A 22,001-nucleotide genomic window follows, 5' to 3' on the forward strand; every position below is an offset into this window, starting at 1 on the left:
ATGTTGTCTTCCTGATGACGTCCCTGGCTGCAGCCTCCCAGCAGGCTATGTTGTCTTCCTGATGACGTCCCTGGCTGCAGCCTCCCAGCAGGCTATGTTGTCTTCCTGATGACGTCCCTGGCTGCAGCATCCTAGCAGGCTATGTTGTCTTCCTGATGACGTCCCTGGCTGCAGCCTCCCAGCAGGCTATGTTGTCTTCCTGATGACGTCCCTGGCTGCAGCCTCCCAGCAGGCTATGTTGTCTTCCTGATGACGTCCCTGGCTGCAGCCTCCCAGCAGGCTATGTTGTCTTCCTGATGACGTCCCTGGCTGCAGCCTCCCAGCAGGCTATGTTGTCTTCCGTATGACGTCCCTGGCTGCAGCCTCCCAGCAGGCTATGTTGTCTTCCTGATGACGTCCCTGGCTGCAGCCTCCCAGCAGGCTATGTTGTCTTCCGTATGACGTCCCTGGCTGCAGCCTCCCAGCAGGCTATGTTGTCTTCCTGATGACGTCCCTGGCTGCAGCCTCCCAGCAGGCTATGTTGTCTTCCTGATGACGTCCCTGGCTGCAGCCTCCCAGCAGGCTATGTTGTCTTCCTGATGACGTCCCTGGCTGCAGCCTCCCAGCAGGCTATGTTGTCTTCCTGATGACGTCCCTGGCTGCAGCCTCCCAGCAGGCTATGTTGTCTTCCTGATGACGTCCCTGGCTGCAGCCTCCCAGCAGGCTATGTTGTCTTCCTGATGACGTCCCTGGCTGCAGCCTCCCAGCAGGCTATGTTGTCTTCCTGATGACGTCCCTGGCTGCAGCCTCCCAGCAGGCTATGTTGTCTTCCTGATGACGTCCCTGGCTGCAGCCTCCCAGCAGGCTATGTTGTCTTCCTGATGACGTCCCTGGCTGCAGCCTCCCAGCAGGCTATGTTGTCTTCCTGACGTCCCTGGCTGCAGCCTCCCAGCAGGCTATGTTGTCTTCCTGATGACGTCCCTGGCTGCAGCCTCCCAGCAGGCTATGTTGTCTCCCTGATGACGTCCCTGGCTGCAGCCTCCCAGCAGGCTATGTTGTCTTCCTGATGACGTCCCTGGCTGCAGCCTCCCAGCAGGCTATGTTGTCTTCCTGATGACGTCCCTGGCTGCAGCCTCCCAGCAGGCTATGTTGTCTTCCTGATGACGTCCCTGGCTGCAGCCTCCCAGCAGGCTATGTTGTCTTCCTGATGACGTCCCTGGCTGCAGCCTCCCAGCAGGCTATGTTGTCTTCCTGATGACGTCCCTGGCTGCAGCCTCCCAGCAGGCTATGTTGTCTTCCTGATGACGTCCCTGGCTGCAGCCTCCCAGCAGGCTATGTTGTCTTCCTGATGACGTCCCTGGCTGCAGCATCCTAGCAGGCTATGTTGTCTTCCTGATGACGTCCCTGGCTGCAGCATCCCAGCAGGCTATGTTGTCTTCCTGACGTCCCTGGCTGCAGCCTCCCAGCAGGCTATGTTGTCTTCCTGATGACGTCCCTGGCTGCAGCCTCCCAGCAGCCTATGTTGTCTTCCTGATGACGTCCCTGGCTGCAGCCTCCCAGCAGGCTATGTTGTCTTCCTGATGACGTCCCTGGCTGCAGCCTCCCAGCAGGCTATGTTGTCTTCCTGATGACGTCCCTGGCTGCAGCCTCCCAGCAGGCTATGTTGTCTTCCTGATGACGTCCCTGGCTGCAGCCTCCCAGCAGGCTATGTTGTCTTCCTGATGACGTCCCTGGCTGCAGCCTCCCAGCAGGCTATGTTGTCTTCCTGATGACGTCCCTGGCTGCAGCCTCCCAGCAGGCTATGTTGTCTTCCTGATGACGTCCCTGGCTGCAGCCTCCCAGCAGGCTATGTTGTCTTCCTGATGACGTCCCTGGCTGCAGCCTCCCAGCAGGCTATGTTGTCTTCCTGATGACGTCCCTGGCTGCAGCCTCCCAGCAGGCTATGTTGTCTTCCTGATGACGTCCCTGGCTGCAGCCTCCCAGCAGGCTATGTTGTCTTCCTGATGACGTCCCTGGCTGCAGCCTCCCAGCAGGCTATGTTGTCTTCCTGATGACGTCCCTGGCTGCAGCCTCCCAGCAGGCTATGTTGTCTTCCTGATGACGTCCCTGGCTGCAGCCTCCCAGCAGGCTATGTTGTCTTCCTGATGACGTCCCTGGCTGCAGCCTCCCAGCAGGCTATGTTGTCTTCCTGATGACGTCCCTGGCTGCAGCCTCCCAGCAGGCTATGTTGTCTTCCTGATGACGTCCCTGGCTGCAGCCTCCCAGCAGGCTATGTTGTCTTCCTGATGACGTCCCTGGCTGCAGCCTCCCAGCAGGCTATGTTGTCTTCCTGATGACGTCCCTGGCTGCAGCCTCCCAGCAGGCTATGTTGTCTTCCTGATGACGTCCCTGGCTGCAGCATCCTAGCAGGCTATGTTGTCTTCCTGACGTCCCTGGCTGCAGCCTCCCAGCAGGCTATGTTGTCTTCCTGATGACGTCCCTGGCTGCAGCCTCCCAGCAGGCTATGTTGTCTTCCTGACGTCCCTGGCTGCAGCATCCTATGTTGTCTTCCTGATGACGTCCCTGGCTGCAGCATCCTAGCAGGCTATGTTGTCTTCCTGACGTCCCTGGCTGCAGCATCCTAGCAGGCTATGTTGTCTTCCTGACGTCCCTGGCTGCAGCCTCCCAGCAGGCTATGTTGTCTTCCTGATGACGTCCCTGGCTGCAGCATCCTAGCAGGCTATGTTGTCTTCCTGACGTCCCTGGCTGCAGCCTCCCAGCAGGCTATGTTGTCTTCCTGATGACGTCCCTGGCTGCAGCCTCCCAGCAGGCTATGTTGTCTTCCTGATGACGTCCCTGGCTGCAGCCTCCCAGCAGGCTATGTTGTCTTCCTGATGACGTCCCTGGCTGCAGCCTCCAGCAGGCTATGTTGTCTTCCTGATGACGTCCCTGGCTGCAGCCTCCCAGCAGGCTATGTTGTCTTCCTGATGACGTCCCTGGCTGCAGCCTCCCCCAGCAGGCTATGTTGTCTTCCTGATGGACGTCCCTGGCTGCAGCCTCCCAGCAGGCTATGTTGTCTTCCTGATGACGTCCCTGGCTGCAGCCTCCCAGCAGGCTATGTTGTCTTCCTGATGACGTCCCTGGCTGCAGCCTCCCAGCAGGCTATGTTGTCTTCCTGATGACGTCCCTGGCTGCAGCCTCCCAGCAGGCTATGTTGTCTTCCTGATGACGTCCCTGGCCTGCAGCCTCCCAGCAGGCTATGTTGTCTTCCTGATGACGTCCCTGGCTGCAGCCTCCCAGCAGGCTATGTTGTCTTCCTGATGACGTCCCTGGCTGCAGCCTCCCAGCAGGCTATGTTGTCTTCCTGATGACGTCCCTGGCTGCAGCCTCCCAGCAGGCTATGTTGTCTTCCTGATGACGTCCCTGGCTGCAGCCTCCCAGCAGGCTATGTTGTCTTCCTGATGACGTCCCTGGCTGCAGCCTCCCAGCAGGCTATGTTGTCTTCCTGATGACGTCCCTGGCTGCAGCCTCCCAGCAGGCTATGTTGTCTTCCTGATGACGTCCCTGGCTGCAGCCTCCAGCAGGCTATGTTGTCTTCCTGATGACGTCCCTGGCTGCAGCCTCCCAGCAGGCTATGTTGTCTTCCTGATGACGTCCCTGGCTGCAGCCTCCCAGCAGGCTATGTTGTCTTCCTGATGACGTCCCTGGCTGCAGCCTCCCAGCAGGCTATGTTGTCTTCCTGATGACGTCCCTGGCTGCAGCCTCCCAGCAGGCCTATGTTGTCTTCCTGATGACGTCCCTGGCTGCAGCCTCCCAGCAGGCTATGTTGTCTTCCTGATGACGTCCCTGGCTGCAGCCTCCCAGCAGGCTATGTTGTCTTCCTGATGACGTCCCTGGCTGCAGCCTCCCAGCAGGCTATGTTGTCTTCCTGATGACGTCCCTGGCTGCAGCCTCCCAGCAGGCTATGTTGTCTTCCTGATGACGTCCCTGGCTGCAGCCTCCCAGCAGGCTATGTTGTCTTCCTGATGACGTCCCTGGCTGCAGCATCCCAGCAGGCTATGTTGTCTTCCTGATGACGTCCCTGGCTGCAGCCTCCCAGCAGGCTATGTTGTCTTCCTGATGACGTCCCTGGCTGCAGCCTCCCAGCAGGCTATGTTGTCTTCCTGATGACGTCCCTGGCTGCAGCCTCCCAGCAGGCTATGTTGTCTTCCTGATGACGTCCCTGGCTGCAGCCTCCCAGCAGGCTATGTTGTCTTCCTGATGACGTCCCTGGCTGCAGCCTCCCAGCAGGCTATGTTGTCTTCCTGATGACGTCCCTGGCTGCAGCCTCCCAGCAGGCTATGTTGTCTTCCTGATGACGTCCCTGGCTGCAGCCTCCCAGCAGGCTATGTTGTCTTCCTGATGACGTCCCTGGCTGCAGCCTCCCAGCAGGCTATGTTGTCTTCCTGATGACGTCCCTGGCTGCAGCCTCCCAGCAGGCTATGTTGTCTTCCTGATGACGTCCCTGGCTGCAGCCTCCCAGCAGGCTATGTTGTCTTCCTGATGACGTCCCTGGCTGCAGCCTCCCAGCAGGCTATGTTGTCTTCCTGATGACGTCCCTGGCTGCAGCCTCCCAGCAGGCTATGTTGTCTTCCTGATGACGTCCCTGGCTGCAGCCTCCCAGCAGGCTATGTTGTCTTCCTGATGACGTCCCTGGCTGCAGCCTCCCAGCAGGCTATGTTGTCTTCCTGATGACGTCCCTGGCTGCAGCCTCCCAGCAGGCTATGTTGTCTTCCTGATGACGTCCCTGGCTGCAGCCTCCCAGCAGGCTATGTTGTCTTCCTGATGACGTCCCTGGCTGCAGCCTCCCAGCAGGCTATGTTGTCTTCCTGATGACGTCCCTGGCTGCAGCCTCCCAGCAGGCTATGTTGTCTTCCTGATGACGTCCCTGGCTGCAGCCTCCCAGCAGGCTATGTTGTCTTCCTGATGACGTCCCTGGCTGCAGCCTCCCTAGCAGGCTATGTTGTCTTCCTGATGACGTCCCTGGCTGCAGCCTCCCAGCAGGCTATGTTGTCTTCCTGATGACGTCCCTGGCTGCAGCCTCCCAGCAGGCTATGTTGTCTTCCTGATGACGTCCCTGGCTGCAGCCTCCCAGCAGGCTATGTTGTCTTCCTGATGACGTCCCTGGCTGCAGCCTCCCAGCAGGCTATGTTGTCTTCCTGATGACGTCCCTGGCTGCAGCCTCCCAGCAGGCTATGTTGTCTTCCTGATGACGTCCCTGGCTGCAGCCTCCCAGCAGGCTATGTTGTCTTCCTGATGACGTCCCTGGCTGCAGCCTCCCAGCAGGCTATGTTGTCTTCCTGATGACGTCCCTGGCTGCAGCCCTCCCAGCAGGCTATGTTGTCTTCCTGATGACGTCCCTGGCTGCAGCCTCCCAGCAGGCTATGTTGTCTTCCTGATGACGTCCCTGGCTGCAGCCTCCCAGCAGGCTATGTTGTCTTCCTGATGACGTCCCTGGCTGCAGCCTCCCAGCAGGCTATGTTGGTCTTCCTGATGACGTCCCTGGCTGCAGCATCCTAGCAGGCTATGTTGTCTTCCTGATGACGTCCCTGGCTGCAGCCTCCCAGCAGGCTATGTTGTCTTCCTGATGACGTCCCTGGCTGCAGCCTCCCAGCAGGCTATGTTGTCTTCCTGATGACGTCCCTGGCTGCAGCCTCCCAGCAGGCTATGTTGTCTTCCTGATGACGTCCCTGGCTGCAGCCTCCCAGCAGGCTATGTTGTCTTCCTGATGACGTCCCTGGCTGCAGCCTCCCAGCAGGCTATGTTGTCTTCCTGATGACGTCCCTGGCTGCAGCCTCCCAGCAGGCTATGTTGTCTTCCTGATGACGTCCCTGGCTGCAGCATCCTAGCAGGCTATGTTGTCTTCCTGACGTCCCTGGCTGCAGCCTCCCAGCAGGCTATGTTGTCTTCCTGATGACGTCCCTGGCTGCAGCATCCTAGCAGGCTATGTTGTCTTCCTGATGACGTCCCTGGCTGCAGCATCCTAGCAGGCTATGTTGTCTTCCTGATGACGTCCCTGGCTGCAGCATCCTAGCAGGCTATGTTGTCTTCCTGATGACGTCCCTGGCTGCAGCCTCCCAGCAGGCTATGTTGTCTTCCTGATGACGTCCCTGGCTGCAGCCTCCCAGCAGGCTATGTTGTCTTCCTGATGACGTCCCTGGCTGCAGCCTCCCAGCAGGCTATGTTGTCTTCCTGATGACGTCCCTGGCTGCAGCCTCCCAGCAGCCTATGTTGTCTTCCTGATGACGTCCCTGGCTGCAGCCTCCCAGCAGGCTATGTTGTCTTCCTGATGACGTCCCTGGCTGCAGCATCCCAGCAGGCTATGTTGTCTTCCTGACGTCCCTGGCTGCAGCATCCCAGCAGGCTATGTTGTCTTCCTGACGTCCCTGGCTGCAGCATCCCAGCAGGCTATGTTGTCTTCCTGACGTCCCTGGCTGCAGCATCCCAGCAGGCTATGTTGTCTTCCTGACGTCCCTGGCTGCAGCCTCCCAGCAGGCTATGTTGTCTTCCTGATGACGTCCCTGGCTGCAGCATCCTAGCAGGCTATGTTGTCTTCCTGACGTCCCTGGCTGCAGCCTCCCAGCAGGCTATGTTGTCTTCCTGATGACGTCCCTGGCTGCAGCATCCTAGCAGGCTATGTTGTCTTCCTGACGTCCCTGGCTGCAGCCTCCCAGCAGGCTATGTTGTCTTCCTGATGACGTCCCTGGCTGCAGCATCCCAGCAGGCTATGTTGTCTTCCTGACGTCCCTGGCTGCAGCCTCCCAGCAGGCTATGTTGTCTTCCTGATGACGTCCCTGGCTGCAGCATCCTAGCAGGCTATGTTGTCTTCCTGATGACGTCCCTGGCTGCAGCCTCCCAGCAGGCTATGTTGTCTTCCTGATGACGTCCCTGGCTGCAGCATCCCAGCAGGCTATGTTGTCTTCCTGACGTCCCTCGCTGCAGCCTCCCAGCAGGCTATGTTGTCTTCCTGACGTCCCTGGCTGCAGCATCCTATGTTGTCTTCCTGATGACGTCCCTGGCTGCAGCCTCCCAGCAGGCTATGTTGTCTTCCTGATGACGTCCCTGGCTGCAGCATCCTAGCAGGCTATGTTGTCTTCCTGACGTCCCTCGCTGCAGCCTCCCAGCAGGCTATGTTGTCTTCCTGACGTCCCTGGCTGCAGCATCCTATGTTGTCTTCCTGATGACGTCCCTGGCTGCAGCCTCCCAGCAGGCTATGTTGTCTTCCTGATGACGTCCCTGGCTGCAGCCTCCCAGCAGGCTATGTTGTCTTCCTGATGACGTCCCTGGCTGCAGCCTCCCAGCAGGCTATGTTGTCTTCCTGATGACGTCCCTGGCTGCAGCCTCCCAGCAGGCTATGTTGTCTTCCTGATGACGTCCCTGGCTGCAGCCTCCCAGCAGGCTATGTTGTCTTCCTGATGACGTCCCTGGCTGCAGCCTCCCAGCAGGCTATGTTGTCTTCCTGATGACGTCCCTGGCTGCAGCCTCCCAGCAGGCTATGTTGTCTTCCTGACGTCCCTGGCTGCAGCCTCCCAGCAGGCTATGTTGTCTTCCTGATGACGTCCCTGGCTGCAGCCTCCCAGCAGGCTATGTTGTCTTCCTGATGACGTCCCTGGCTGCAGCCTCCCAGCAGGCTATGTTGTCTTCCTGATGACGTCCCTGGCTGCAGCCTCCCAGCAGGCTATGTTGTCTTCCTGACGTCCCTGGCTGCAGCCTCCCAGCAGGCTATGTTGTCTTCCTGATGACGTCCCTGGCTGCAGCCTCCCAGCAGGCTATGTTGTCTTCCTGATGACGTCCCTGGCTGCAGCCTCCCAGCAGGCTATGTTGTCTTCCTGATGACGTCCCTGGCTGCAGCCTCCCAGCAGGCTATGTTGTCTTGCTGATGACGTCCCTGGCTGCAGCCTCCCAGCAGGCTATGTTGTCTTCCTGATGACGTCCCTGGCTGCAGCCTCCCAGCAGGCTATGTTGTCTTCCTGACGTCCCTGGCTGCAGCCTCCCAGCATGCCTATGTTGTCTTCCTGATGACGTCCCTGGCTGCAGCCTCCCAGCAGCCTATGTTGTCTTCCTGATGACGTCCCTGGCTGCAGCCTCCCAGCAGGCTATGTTGTCTTCCTGATGACGTCCCTGGCTGCAGCCTCCCAGCAGGCTATGTTGTCTTCCTGATGACGTCCCTGGCTGCAGCCTCCCAGCAGGCTATGTTGTCTTCCTGATGACGTCCCTGGCTGCAGCATCCTAGCAGGCTATGTTGTCTTCCTGATGACGTCCCTGGCTGCAGCATCCTAGCAGGCTATGTTGTCTTCCTGGACGTCCCTGGCTGCAGCCTCCCAGCATCCTATGTTGTCTTCCTGATGACGTCCCTGGCTGCAGCCTCCCAGCAGCCTATGTTGTCTTCCTGATGACGTCCCTGGCTGCAGCCTCCCAGCAGGCTATGTTGTCTTCCTGATGACGTCCCTGGCTGCAGCCTCCCAGCAGGCTATGTTGTCTTCCTGATGACGTCCCTGGCTGCAGCATCCTAGCAGGCTATGTTGTCTTCCTGATGACGTCCCTGGCTGCAGCCTCCCAGCAGGCTATGTTGTCTTCCTGATGACGTCCCTGGCTGCAGCCTCCCAGCAGGCTATGTTGTCTTCCTGATGACGTCCCTGGCTGCAGCATCCTAGCAGGCTATGTTGTCTTCCTGATGACGTCCCTGGCTGCAGCCTCCCAGCAGGCTATGTTGTCTTCCTGATGACGTCCCTGGCTGCAGCCTCCCAGCAGGCTATGTTGTCTTCCTGATGACGTCCCTGGCTGCAGCATCCTAGCAGGCTATGTTGTCTTCCTGATGACGTCCCTGGCTGCAGCCTCCCAGCAGGCCTATGTTGTCTTCCTGATGACGTCCCTGGCTGCAGCCTCCCAGCAGTCCTATGTTGTCTTCCTGATGACGTCCCTGGCTGCAGCCTCCCAGCAGGCTATGTTGTCTTCCTGATGACGTCCCTGGCTGCAGCCTCCCAGCAGGCTATGTTGTCTTCCTGATGACGTCCCTGGCTGCAGCATCCTAGCAGGGCTATGTTGTCTTCCTGATGACGTCCCTGGCTGCAGCCTCCTAGCAGGCTATGTTGTCTTCCTGATGACGTCCCTGGCTGCAGCCTCCCAGCAGGCTATGTTGTCTTCCTGATGACGTCCCTGGCTGCAGCCTCCCAGCAGGCTATGTTGTCTTCCTGATGACGTCCCTGGCTGCAGCCTCCCAGCAGGCTATGTTGTCTTCCTGATGACGTCCCTGGCTGCAGCCTCCCAGCAGGCTATGTTGTCTTCCTGATGACGTCCCTGGCTGCAGCCTCCCAGCAGGCTATGTTGTCTTCCTGATGACGTCCCTGGCTGCAGCCTCCCAGCAGGCTATGTTGTCTTCCTGATGACGTCCCTGGCTGCAGCCTCCCAGCAGGCTATGTTGTCTTCCTGATGACGTCCCTGGCTGCAGCATCCCAGCAGGCTATGTTGTCTTCCTGATGACGTCCCTGGCTGCAGCCTCCCAGCAGGCTATGTTGTCTTCCTGATGACGTCCCTGGCTGCAGCCTCCCTAGCAGGCTATGTTGTCTTCCTGATGACGTCCCTGGCTGCAGCCTCCCAGCAGGCTATGTTGTCTTCCTGATGACGTCCCTGGCTGCAGCCTCCCAGCAGGCTATGTTGTCTTCCTGATGACGTCCCTGGCTGCAGCCTCCCAGCAGGCTATGTTGTCTTCCTGATGACGTCCCTGGCTGCAGCCTCCCAGCAGGCTATGTTGTCTTCCTGATGACGTCCCTGGCTGCAGCCTCCCAGCAGGCTATGTTGTCTTCCTGATGACGTCCCTGGCTGCAGCCTCCCAGCAGGCTATGTTGTCTTCCTGATGACGTCCCTGGCTGCAGCATCCTAGCAGGCTATGTTGTCTTCCGATGACGTCCCTGGCTGCAGCCTCCCAGCAGGCTATGTTGTCTTCCTGATGACGTCCCTGGCTGCAGCATCCTAGCAGGCTATGTTGTCTTCCTGATGACGTCCCTGGCTGCAGCATCCTAGCAGGCTATGTTGTCTTCCTGACGTCCCTGGCTGCAGCATCCTAGCAGGCTATGTTGTCTTCCTGATGACGTCCCTGGCTGCAGCCTCCCAGCAGCCTATGTTGTCTTCCTGATGACGTCCCTGGCTGCAGCCTCCCAGCAGCCTATGTTGTCTTCCTGATGACGTCCCTGGCTGCAGCCTCCCAGCAGCCTATGTTGTCTTCCTGATGACGTCCCTGGCTGCAGCCTCCCAGCAGCCTATGTTGTCTTCCTGATGACGTCCCTGGCTGCAGCCTCCCAGCAGGCTATGTTGTCTTCCTGATGACGTCCCTGGCTGCAGCATCCCAGCAGGCTATGTTGTCTTCCTGATGACGTCCCTGGCTGCAGCATCCCAGCAGGCTATGTTGTCTTCCTGATGACGTCCCTGGCTGCAGCATCCCAGCAGGCTATGTTGTCTTCCTGATGACGTCCCTGGCTGCAGCATCCCAGCAGGCTATGTTGTCTTCCTGACGTCCCTGGCTGCAGCCTCCCAGCAGGCTATGTTGTCTTCCTGATGACGTCCCTGGCTGCAGCATCCCTAGCAGGCTATGTTGTCTTCCTGATGACGTCCCTGGCTGCAGCCTCCCAGCAGGCTATGTTGTCTTCCTGATGACGTCCCTGGCTGCAGCATCCTAGCAGGCTATGTTGTCTTCCTGATGACGTCCCTGGCTGCAGCCTCCCAGCAGGCTATGTTGTCTTCCTGATGACGTCCCTGGCTGCAGCCTCCCAGCAGGCTATGTTGTCTTCCTGACGTCCCTGGCTGCAGCCTCCCAGCAGGCTATGTTGTCTTCCTGATGACGTCCCTGGCTGCAGCATCCTAGCAGGCTATGTTGTCTTCCTGATGACGTCCCTGGCTGCAGCCTCCCAGCAGGCTATAGTTGTCTTCCTGATGACGTCCCTGGCTGCAGCATCCCAGCAGGCTATGTTGTCTTCCTATGACGTCCCTCGCTGCAGCCTCCCAGCAGGCTATGTTGTCTTCCTGGACGTCCCTGGCTGCAGCATCCAGCAGGCTATGTTGTCTTCCTGATGACGTCCCTGGCTGCAGCCTCCCAGCAGGCTATGTTGTCTTCCTGATGACGTCCCTGGCTGCAGCATCCTAGCAGGCTATGTTGTCTTCCTGACGTCCCTCGGCTGCAGCCTCCCAGCAGGCTATGTTGTCTTCCTGATGACGTCCCTGGCTGCAGCATCCTAGCAGGCTATGTTGTCTTCCTGATGACGTCCCTGGCTGCAGCCTCCCAGCAGGCTATGTTGTCTTCCTGATGACGTCCCTGGCTGCAGCCTCCCAGCAGGCTATGTTGTCTTCCTGATGACGTCCCTGGCTGCAGCCTCCCAGCAGGCTATGTTGTCTTCCTGATGACGTCCCTGGCTGCAGCCTCCCAGCAGGCTATGTTGTCTTCCTGATGACGTCCCTGGCTGCAGCCTCCCAGCAGGCTATGTTGTCTTCCTGATGACGTCCCTGGCTGCAGCCTCCCAGCAGGCTATGTTGTCTTCCTGATGACGTCCCTGGCTGCAGCCTCCCAGCAGGCTATGTTGTCTTCCTGACGTCCCTGGCTGCAGCCTCCCAGCAGGCTATGTTGTCTTCCTGATGACGTCCCTGGCTGCAGCCTCCCAGCAGGCTATGTTGTCTTCCTGATGACGTCCCTGGCTGCAGCCTCCCAGCAGGCTATGTTGTCTTCCTGATGACGTCCCTGGCTGCAGCCTCCCAGCAGGCTATGTTGTCTTCCTGACGTCCCTGGCTGCAGCCTCCCAGCAGGCTATGTTGTCTTCCTGATGACGTCCCTGGCTGCAGCCTCCCAGCAGGCTATGTTGTCTTCCTGATGACGTCCCTGGCTGCAGCCTCCCAGCAGGCTATGTTGTCTTCCTGATGACGTCCCTGGCTGCAGCCTCCCAGCAGGCTATGTTGTCTTGCTGATGACGTCCCTGGCTGCAGCCTCCCAGCAGGCTATGTTGTCTTCCTGATGACGTCCCTGGCTGCAGCCTCCCAGCAGGCTATGTTGTCTTCCTGACGTCCCTGGCTGCAGCCTCCCAGCATCCTATGTTGTCTTCCTGATGACGTCCCTGGCTGCAGCCTCCCAGCATCCTATGTTGTCTTCCTGATGACGTCCCTGGCTGCAGCCTCCCAGCAGGCTATGTTGTCTTCCTGATGACGTCCCTGGCTGCAGCCTCCCAGCAGGCTATGTTGTCTTCCTGATGACGTCCCTGGCTGCAGCCTCCCAGCAGGCTATGTTGTCTTCCTGATGACGTCCCTGGCTGCAGCATCCTAGCAGGCTATGTTGTCTTCCTGATGACGTCCCTGGCTGCAGCATCCTAGCAGGCTATGTTGTCTTCCTGACGTCCCTGGCTGCAGCCTCCCAGCATCCTATGTTGTCTTCCTGATGACGTCCCTGGCTGCAGCCTCCCAGCATCCTATGTTGTCTTCCTGATGACGTCCCTGGCTGCAGCCTCCCAGCAGGCTATGTTGTCTTCCTGATGACGTCCCTGGCTGCAGCCTCCCAGCAGGCTATGTTGTCTTCCTGATGACGTCCCTGGCTGCAGCATCCTAGCAGGCTATGTTGTCTTCCTGATGACGTCCCTGGCTGCAGCCTCCCAGCAGGCTATGTTGTCTTCCTGATGACGTCCCTGGCTGCAGCCTCCCAGCAGGCTATGTTGTCTTCCTGATGACGTCCCTGGCTGCAGCATCCTAGCAGGCTATGTTGTCTTCCTGATGACGTCCCTGGCTGTAGCCTCCCAGCAGGCTATGTTGTCTTCCTGATGACGTCCCTGGCTGCAGCCTCCCAGCAGGCTATGTTGTCTTCCTGATGACGTCCCTGGCTGCAGCATCCTAGCAGGCTATGTTGTCTTCCTGACGTCCCTGGCTGCAGCCTCCCAGCATCCTATGTTGTCTTCCTGATGACGTCCCTGGCTGCAGCCTCCCAGCATCCTATGTTGTCTTCCTGATGACGTCCCTGGCTGCAGCCTCCCAGCAGGCTATGTTGTCTTCCTGATGACGTCCCTGGCTGCAGCCTCCCAGCAGGCTATGTTGTCTTCCTGATGACGTCCCTGGCTGCAGCATCCTAGCAGGCTATGTTGTCTTCCTGATGACGTCCCTGGCTGCAGCCTCCCAGCATCCTATGTTGTCTTCCTGATGACGTCCCTGGCTGCAGCCTCCCAGCAGGCTATGTTGTCTTCCTGATGACGTCCCTGGCTGCAGCCTCCCAGCAGGCTATGTTGTCTTCCTGATGACGTCCCTGGCTGCAGCCTCCCAGCAGGCTATGTTGTCTTCCTGATGACGTCCCTGGCTGCAGCCTCCCAGCAGGCTATGTTGTCTTCCTGATGACGTCCCTGGCTGCAGCCTCCCAGCAGGCTATGTTGTCTTCACGCATCGTGTTGAGAGTATTGCCCAGCTATAGAAGAGAAAACAGTAACTTCCCAGCAGACAGAAAGTTAGAGTAATGTGGCTGAAAACAGACCTCAACCCACAATCTGACAATAAAAGAATTGACAATGTTTCAGTCCGACCGTCTTGGATAATGGTCTGAGACGGATCGAAACATCGTCAGTTCTTTTATTTTCAGGTTTGTGGGTTAAAAGAATTGACAATGTTTCAGTCCGACCGTCTTGGATAATGGTCTGAGACGGATCGAAACATCGTCAGTTCTTTTATTTTCAGGTTTGTGGGTTAAGTGTCGGTAACATCATTTACTGTCTGAACGTCACTACAACCTCTCCCCACCCCCATAATTATTCACTTGCTCCCTCTCTTATGCCTATACTTTTAAATATAATAAAGAGTAAACATTTTTGGTTTATAGACTAATCGTATTATTATTATTATTTATGCTCTCATTTAGCGACCATTTTTCAAATATTTGTGTGAATGCAACTTTTACATTCATTCATTTATCTGTTTTTATTTGTTTTTAACTTTCTATTAATTCATTCCTTTACTTGCATTATTTTTTTGCCTCTAAGAGCTCAACTCATCATAGATGAGATGTTTATTTTTCCCCAGTGTTTAAGATTTTATGAAACAGAAGGTCTGAAGAATAAAATACATAAACATTTTGTCTAAGAAGTTATGACGGAATGCAAAACTGCCACCGGAACACGCATTGTGTCAGTACTCACCTATTTGTACCATCAGGATGGAGCTCGAGATCTTGGACCCCTGTATTCACCAGTGTCTGTAGTCTGATAATGTCCCCGGCGGTGCTCGGGTTCACCCAAAAAAAAGATGTCACCATATAAGTGTTGGGAGCCTACACAATATAAATGAGCCATCAGAACATGCTTTCTTTTGTAGGGAATCTGATTTTTGTTTTAATAACACATTTAGGTACATCTGCATTTGTGCATCTACCCTAGACAGGGTAGATGCACAAATGCAGGAGGGGAGAAACTGTGTCAAAAAAACTAGCTACGTGATGCTAAAATCCCCGTCACACAGGATGGTTAGTCATACAGAGGCATGTGATCAGTAGCCGGCACTAACAGAAACGCATTTCAATATCTAACTACTCTCTCTATATCTGTTTCTATGTAAATGTCGCGAAGAAATAGCTTTAAAAATTGTAAGTGTTCACCAGGAGATCCGTCGACGGGTGGTGATGGCAGCCAGGAGGAGAACTTGGCTCATCTTGCTGGACTGCGAGACGGCGTCCCACCACCTCCCCAACGCCCAGGCGGCTCTACTCACTCTCCCTCCCACGCTCGTCACCCCTACCGTCTTCTGCGTGGTCGCTGACGTCGCCGAGAATGCAGTCAAGTGTCAGAATGCTGTAGTGGGTAAGCTGACCGCTGTTGACTGGTTACACCACTATATACCAGGCGCTGTTGTATGTTAAGAGCAGCATCACACACAGAGATCACACTAACGTGATGCATCAAATGAACAAGTCCACAAGGGCCGTGACGACTGCCTTAATCAGTCGACTAAGGCAGTGTCTGGGATGCTCCCCAACGCAGGTTCGAATCCTCGTCACGGCCCTTGTGGATTTGTTCATAAGAGCAGCATTCAACAGAAACTCTTGTATGATAACACCACCACACAGGTGTTGTTATTATGTTGAAGCTGTTGTAATATAACACCGCGATACGCTACGGGTTTCTTATATGATAACACGGCCAGAAATCAGGGGCTCTTGCATGATAACTGTTATAAACCAGGAACCTTTGTTTAGTAACACCCCCATACTCCAAAATATCTTGTATGATAACACCAGGAACTGCTGTGTCACGCTCGCGTGTCCATGTCGAGATGACCCGGGCGAAGCAGGCGGTTGAAAGCAGGTCTGTTGAATGGCTTAACCTTAACAAGTTCAAATGGTAGATGTACTTGAAAGATCTCCCTCTGGGTGTAACAGACCTGTATGGTGAATCTAAAAGATTCATCATGTTCATTATTACATATTAATAGTCACGAACTGTGAGCATTATGATGTCTGTAGGTCTGAGTAACACTAGAGTTGGAAGTAATCAGTTCTGTATTGTGTTGCTAAATAAAGGGAACCTCATAACTCATGAGATATATGTGATGCCGTATATCCCATCTTCACTCTGGTAAGGGTGAAGCTTACCTCTTAAGGAAGGTCGTATTATCAGGTAACTTCGGTAATGCTTGCCAGAATATTATTTTTAATTTTTTAACAAATTAATTTCATAATTGAGACGAATGGATGACGATTATTCCACAATATAAATCATAAACATTCGGCATCCATTTTTGTTTATTTTAATATAAGAAAACTAAATTACTTTCTCATAATAATTTAACAAGTAAATGGATGTTGTGTAAAGCTTGGCTGCATAATAATTTAACCTAAAAGCCTATACTGTTCTTATCACCAATTTCTACCCTCATTAGCTTCAAGAAAGTGATGGAACTTATAAGTACACCATCTCAGATTTAATACTTATGATGATCAAATATAACTTCAGCTCAAGTTGAGAGACCAGTCAGCCTTTATACGAGTCTTGCTGCCTACTTGCCCATCGCTTATAGTCACCTGCAGAAGCACACACACGCATCAAGACCATTACAAGATCACACAAAGGCAGCTGTCCTAACTACCGCCTACATCTACGCTGTACTACATGTAAGTCAGCTTTTAAAGGAAATAATCTAAATATACTGATGTACTGTATGTACCAATCTCACGAAATATCCTGGTTTGGAGAGACAGTCACAATAACGTGGCTGCAAACAACCTAACTCTCACGAATGTAAGTGGTGACGTTCCAGTCCGCTCTAGACCTCCGTCCAGTCGTGACTTACAAATTCGTGGACTCTTTAACACGTCACAACTTGAATAGAAGTCCCAGACGGACCAAAATCTCGTCGCTTTCATTTCATGTGCGTGGGAGGGGATATTTGCTCCTTGGCATCACATGGTTGTAATGGTTAATCCCCGCAGGCGAAGGGGGAGTACGGTGGAGAGAGTTGGCACAGGCGTCCACCTGCCTCGGAAACACTGCTGATCGAGGCGCTCGAGGTTGGTCGGAATTACACCAGTAAGGCGCACATGTCGTGGGATGTATTAGCAAATGTTCTCGCTAAGGTGAGGCGCCAGTGTTTTGTGTCTCAACAGTTTGTTTACGTCAATATGTGTAACTGTTTACTGAACCATACGAGTGGCTGTGTAGGTTTGATTTAATTTTTTACAGGACATTTCTTACGGGGAGTAAAATTACAAATATATTCTAAGATTACAAATACAAGTATGCTATGATTATCGTACAATAAAGTCTTATTATTCTCTTATACCAGGTGGTATTCGGTAGTGTGTTCCCGTCACAGCTCGACCAGCAAGTCGTCAACAAGATATTCGCAGATCATTTAAATGATCACATGTACCCGGCTCTGTCTGAAAACTTAAGTGTTTACAAGCTAAAAACCACTAGTTACAGTAGCGACCAGCCAGCTGGAGACGCGGGAGACCAGCCCCCAGCACAAGGTGATGCAACACACATTCTACTACATTCGTTGCCAAGTGGGGATTTAACTCTTAATCTGCAGCTTCCTCCCCAAAACGCTGTAGGTAGGTTTGTTGCGCTTTATTCATTGGTTATATAAGATAATTATAGTCTTCACTTTGATTACGGGCTATTCATGCCCGTGCCACCTCTTGGGTGGCGTAATCTTTATCAATCAATTCACTTTGATTACACTCAACGTTAAACTGTAATTATTCACAGCTAGTCTTTCATGATCATTTCTTGTAGAATTAGTTTTCTACAGAGTGTGATGGACATAGAAAATGTAGTAAAACCAAGTTACTTTTATCGTCATTGCAGAAAATCTGTGTAAACAGTCCGTGGGAAGAGAAGAGAGACTGCTGGGTTTGTACAAGGCCCATCATAGGACGCAGCAAACAGAGCAGACGCTTGCTGCCTTGGGGGCCTTCACGGAGACGCCATATGGTATGTACACAAAATATTGTTAAATATACATATTCTTTTAATCTAGAACGCGAGCAGGATGAGGATGGAAGATGGGTTGAAGACGTAATTAGTTTGTAGGTAAGAGTCAGACTTCTGTACAGTAAAATAGTCAGTGAGCCCGTAACTTTTGTCAATAGTGAGAGCAGTTACGAGATCATTATAGCCCCGTGCTATATGGATATTTCGGTCTGAGTAGCTAAATCAACAACAACAACAGGTGAGAGCAACAGCACTTGTTCTGCAGACGTGTGGTTACAAGGTCACGTGTTTAGTGTTTACACGTGGCTCTGTGTACTGTATTTGGCGGAGAAACAAGGCCACGTGCTTAATTAATGTGGATATTACCGGAGGCTGTCTCAGTATTCAGTTTCCAGCATCCACTGTGAAAGATTAACAATATTGGGGGTTGTTGCATAAAAGATTAACAATATTGGGGGTTGTTGCATGAAAGATTAACAATATTGCGGGTTGTTGCATAAAAGATTAACAATATTGGGGAGTGTTGCGTTGATTAACACACTTGTCACTCCGGAACATTTAATTAACACTGAATAGCATTTCTATAAAGCTGACCAGGAACGTTTGATTAAAATTTAGTAAAATTTGCAAAAAAATGCTAAATTATATTTACGCAACTATTGCAGAAGTAGCAAATATGTTAAATCACTTATAAAATATGTTTTTATTAGATATTTTCAGTAAATTATTTATACATTTGTAAGTCCTATCATACTAGGTTCCATGTTTAGTTCAGTCGTTGTCCAAGAACTATATACCAGACAATATACCACACTTTATGGTCAAAACTGAACAGATAGTTGAAAAAGATATTTTTTTTAAATGTTAAATCTTTTTATTACAAGTTTTATACGAACTTATCCATACCTATGCACAAGATAATTATTGATTATAATGTTGACAGTGCATGTGGGGGCGCAGAGAGTGCTAGACGTCACCGGCCAGCTCCAGAGTATCCTGGTAGGCGGGGTGAGACAGGCAGCTGGACAGGTCCCCCGGGAGGCTGACCTTGAGACTCAAGCCTGGCTACACGAGGCTCTCATTTGGGACACCATGCACCAGACGGCGCACAGTAGGCTAAACCTCATTAAAAAGGTACTTTTTTTTTATCTGAAAGCACGATGTATACGGGATTATGCGAATTGTGGTTTGTTTGCTTCTGTTCTCAATGTTATTCTTAAATGAGGTAATTATATATACACTGATGGCTGGTACAAAAACGTTAACTTGTTGTGGTCCATCACTACATATTTGGCTTTCGACCAAATAGTCACTGTAAGTACTATATTTTCAGGAGGGTGAGGCTGGCGGCTTCCTCGGTGTTTTTCACTGTTTTTGCAAGATTTAATTGTTAAATTTGTAAGCACCCGAAACTCTGTCTTCCCCTTTCCCTTTCTCTTTTACTGCCCCAACACTCTCACTCACTCTCTCTCTCTCTCTCTCTCTCTCTCTCTCTCTCTCTCTCTCTCTCCCTCTCCCTTCATCTTTCTCCCCCTCTTCCCTTATCTAATACTCTATATTTAATAACATACTATATAAAATATTCAGAATGTCATATATTAATCAATACATTATATAACATACTGTAAACCGAACACAGAATATCATATATTGGATGTAGACTGTCATATACAGTATATTATACATTATGGGCATGTTTACTATGTTCTGTATTATTGAAACTATACAAGAACATAAGAATTAAGGCAACAGCAGGAGACCTATTGGCTCATACGAAGTAGCTCAAGTCTTCGGCAAACTCTGGAGTTGACAAAATGTAAACATTGCAGTTCATTAACCAGTTTCCTGCCCAGATCTGCAGATCATTACGGTGTCAGAAAAAGCCAGTGCTTTTAGAGGATGCAGACGGGCTTTACATAAGGTGCTGATATATTTCAGCATTTTTACTCTCACATGTGTATTCAATTTCAATTTCAATTACGGTGTCATTGTGCAGTAGAATCTTTTTTTTTTTTTTAAGTTGAAGCACGCTCTATGTCCTGTGTCGACTACAAATGTGTTGATATTACTTGTGTGATACCGGATGTAAACACACGTAAGATCAGCTTTTATATTTGCAGGCAGTGATGGATGGCACAATTCGGCCGGCACAGGCTCTCTTGATGTTACTGGACCTTGTGCACAGATTCCTCCTGCACCCTGACGGTGACCTGCCCTCCGTGCCTCACTGTGGTCACCACGCTCGAGCAGCTGCCAGGGACAACAAGATGAGCGTGGGGCTGATGAAGGCAGTGATCACGGCGCTCAAACGGCTGGCAGTGGAATGGGGCGAGAGATATGAGCACTTGTGCACTTGGGTATGTTATCGTCATCCCCTTGTGAGTCGTCTGCTTGGGTATGTTGTCCCCTTGTGAGTCGTCTGCTTGGGTATGTTGTCCCCTTGTGAGGGGACAACATTTCCCCTTCCGCTTCCCTCTCTAGGGAAGTAAACCGCTTCTCTAGAGAGGGAAGCGGTTTACTTCCCTAATAACTTTACTTCTCCCTCTCTAGGGAATAAACCGCTTCCCTCTCTAGGCTAAGCTGAATTATTCACCAAGCTCTCATAACGAGTTTAGTTGAAAGGTACATAATAATTCATTATATTTTATTAGTGAGACAATTCTCTTAATAGGCTTCGTTCAGACAAGTAATTCCCATATATTGAACAACAGGCCAGAAGCGAGAGTCCGCCGGTAAGGGTGCGTCTCGGCCTCCTGGCGTCACCAGGCTGGTGGCTGACTCGGCTCCGCCAGGCAGTATGTCTCCGTGCCCACTGGTTCCTCCACGGCACCCTGGTCTATGCCACCACTGCCACGGTCAAGCCCAGCGAACGACCTCCCCAGGTACACCTTGTGGCGCCTGGAGCTCCAATAATAGGGATCTATGCCTCCCGTTATATGTTATACAAGGCAGATTCTGATTTGAGTCCAAGTCTATTTAGACCTGTCCAATCTATTCTTGAAACGTGTTAACCTGCATTCCTCTCGCCTCTGTGTTTATTCACTCAGTCACTTTTTTTCAGGGAGTGTATGTTGACGGGGCGAAGCTGGTGGGGGGCTGCTGGACGGGCGAGACAGCTGTACCACTTAGCCACGATGTGGAAAACTGTCCCCTTGTCCTCTCGCTCTGTGTTGCTCACTCTGTCCCGCCCGGCTCTGTGGTAAGTCAAATTACCAGACTGAAGACTTGAAAAAAGTAAGAACATGAACGTTTATAACGTGTTTAAACTCCCCATATAATTAGCGGAAGAAAATTCGATCAGTATTAGTTTCCACTAATTCTGTAAGCGTGATATTCATCTGTTTATTGTTATCTTTATCACAATAAAAACCTGTTATGTTGCATGTTTTTAATGCTATTCCTTTTGTTGTTACAAATATTAGTTATGTTAAAGTCTGTGTAACCTACAAAGTACTCTTAGGTCTCACAGTTTACTCTTAATTAATGGTGTTTACTGCTCTCTTAGAGAACCTACATCAATCATCTTCAGAGTTACCTTCAAGGTGCACATTTTAAGGCTTCCAAATACTAATGTTTTCTCCCTTGTCCAGGGGCACGCATGGATACCAGTACTGGAAGAGTCTACAGCCGAACGGCCGCTCTTCAAGGCCCTGCTGCCACTTCAAAAGGACTTCGCCTCCTGTACACCGCTTCACCTCCTTCTACACTAATGTCCGTCTCTAATCTGATAGAAGTGTTGAATTTATTTATAGAAAAAAATGTACACTGAATTTTGTTAAGTTGCTAATATAGGAAGGATAAGGTGTGAATCTTTTATACTCGTTGTGGTGAATCTAGTGATGACCCCTTCCTTTGATAGTTTAATCCGTATTTTTAACAATAATATTCAAACAAATGCAAGTTAAGATAAGCTCTAAGGATGAACTAACGTACAGTCTGGTCTGGCCACTAAAACAGGTATCGAGCAGCTAAACAATCAGTAACAACACTTGTTCCCCCTCCTCACTCACCCAATGTTGTTTCAGATTTAGCTACTCAGAACGAAGTGTCCATGTAGCACGGGCTATGGGGAGCCCGTAATTTCACCCAATTATAGGAAAGCAGATATAGTAGGGTGCGACCAGTCACCGAACCTCATTCTCCACCTCACCTTAGAGACCTAGAGACCTGCCACGTTGGTGGTGTGACCTTCCCTGTCTCTACCAGCTAAGTACGTTCTTTCTCGCTATTTGTGTATTTAGTGTATTCAGTCGCTAATTATTGGTAATAACATTGACATTTGGTATTTGTTGTTAATGTAACTGTCATGTTAGGCAAAGATGGGGACGGGTTCATGAACATTTAATGAACGTGCGTCACGTCTCAACATGGATAAGCGTCTCATGAGAATGTTATTTGAAAACTGACCGAAGTAAAATATTACGAGCACATTAATCAATGCCGGTTCAGTATTATGGCAAAACTTATAACAGGTTCCAGTTGTAAATTTTGAAGAAAACGATTGTAACTAATAAGAATGAACGAACGTTAAATGATTTTAAATGATAGGATAGAAGTTGGGTATAATAA

General features: G+C 52.1%; 1 protein-coding gene across 1 annotated transcript in view; it reads left to right on the top strand.

The window, feature by feature from the left end:
* LOC123770899 (dynein axonemal heavy chain 10) overlaps positions 1-21,977 on the top strand; it is a 64,366-nt gene extending 42,389 nt beyond the window's left edge. Inside the window, 10 exon segments of the mRNA XM_069305986.1 lie at positions 14,600-14,798; positions 15,951-16,108; positions 16,427-16,570; positions 16,780-17,050; positions 17,307-17,432; positions 18,376-18,566; positions 19,553-19,789; positions 20,144-20,314; positions 20,494-20,631; positions 21,023-21,977. Of these exon segments, the coding sequence (XP_069162087.1) occupies positions 14,600-14,798; positions 15,951-16,108; positions 16,427-16,570; positions 16,780-17,050; positions 17,307-17,432; positions 18,376-18,566; positions 19,553-19,789; positions 20,144-20,314; positions 20,494-20,631; positions 21,023-21,142 (1,755 nt within the window). The 3' untranslated portion in view covers positions 21,143-21,977.
* The last annotated feature ends 24 nt before the right edge of the window (positions 21,978-22,001 follow it).

Source organism: Procambarus clarkii, chromosome 56 (genome assembly GCF_040958095.1).
Source record: "Procambarus clarkii isolate CNS0578487 chromosome 56, FALCON_Pclarkii_2.0, whole genome shotgun sequence".
In the NCBI taxonomy this organism is placed as follows: Eukaryota; Metazoa; Arthropoda; class Malacostraca; order Decapoda; family Cambaridae; genus Procambarus; species Procambarus clarkii.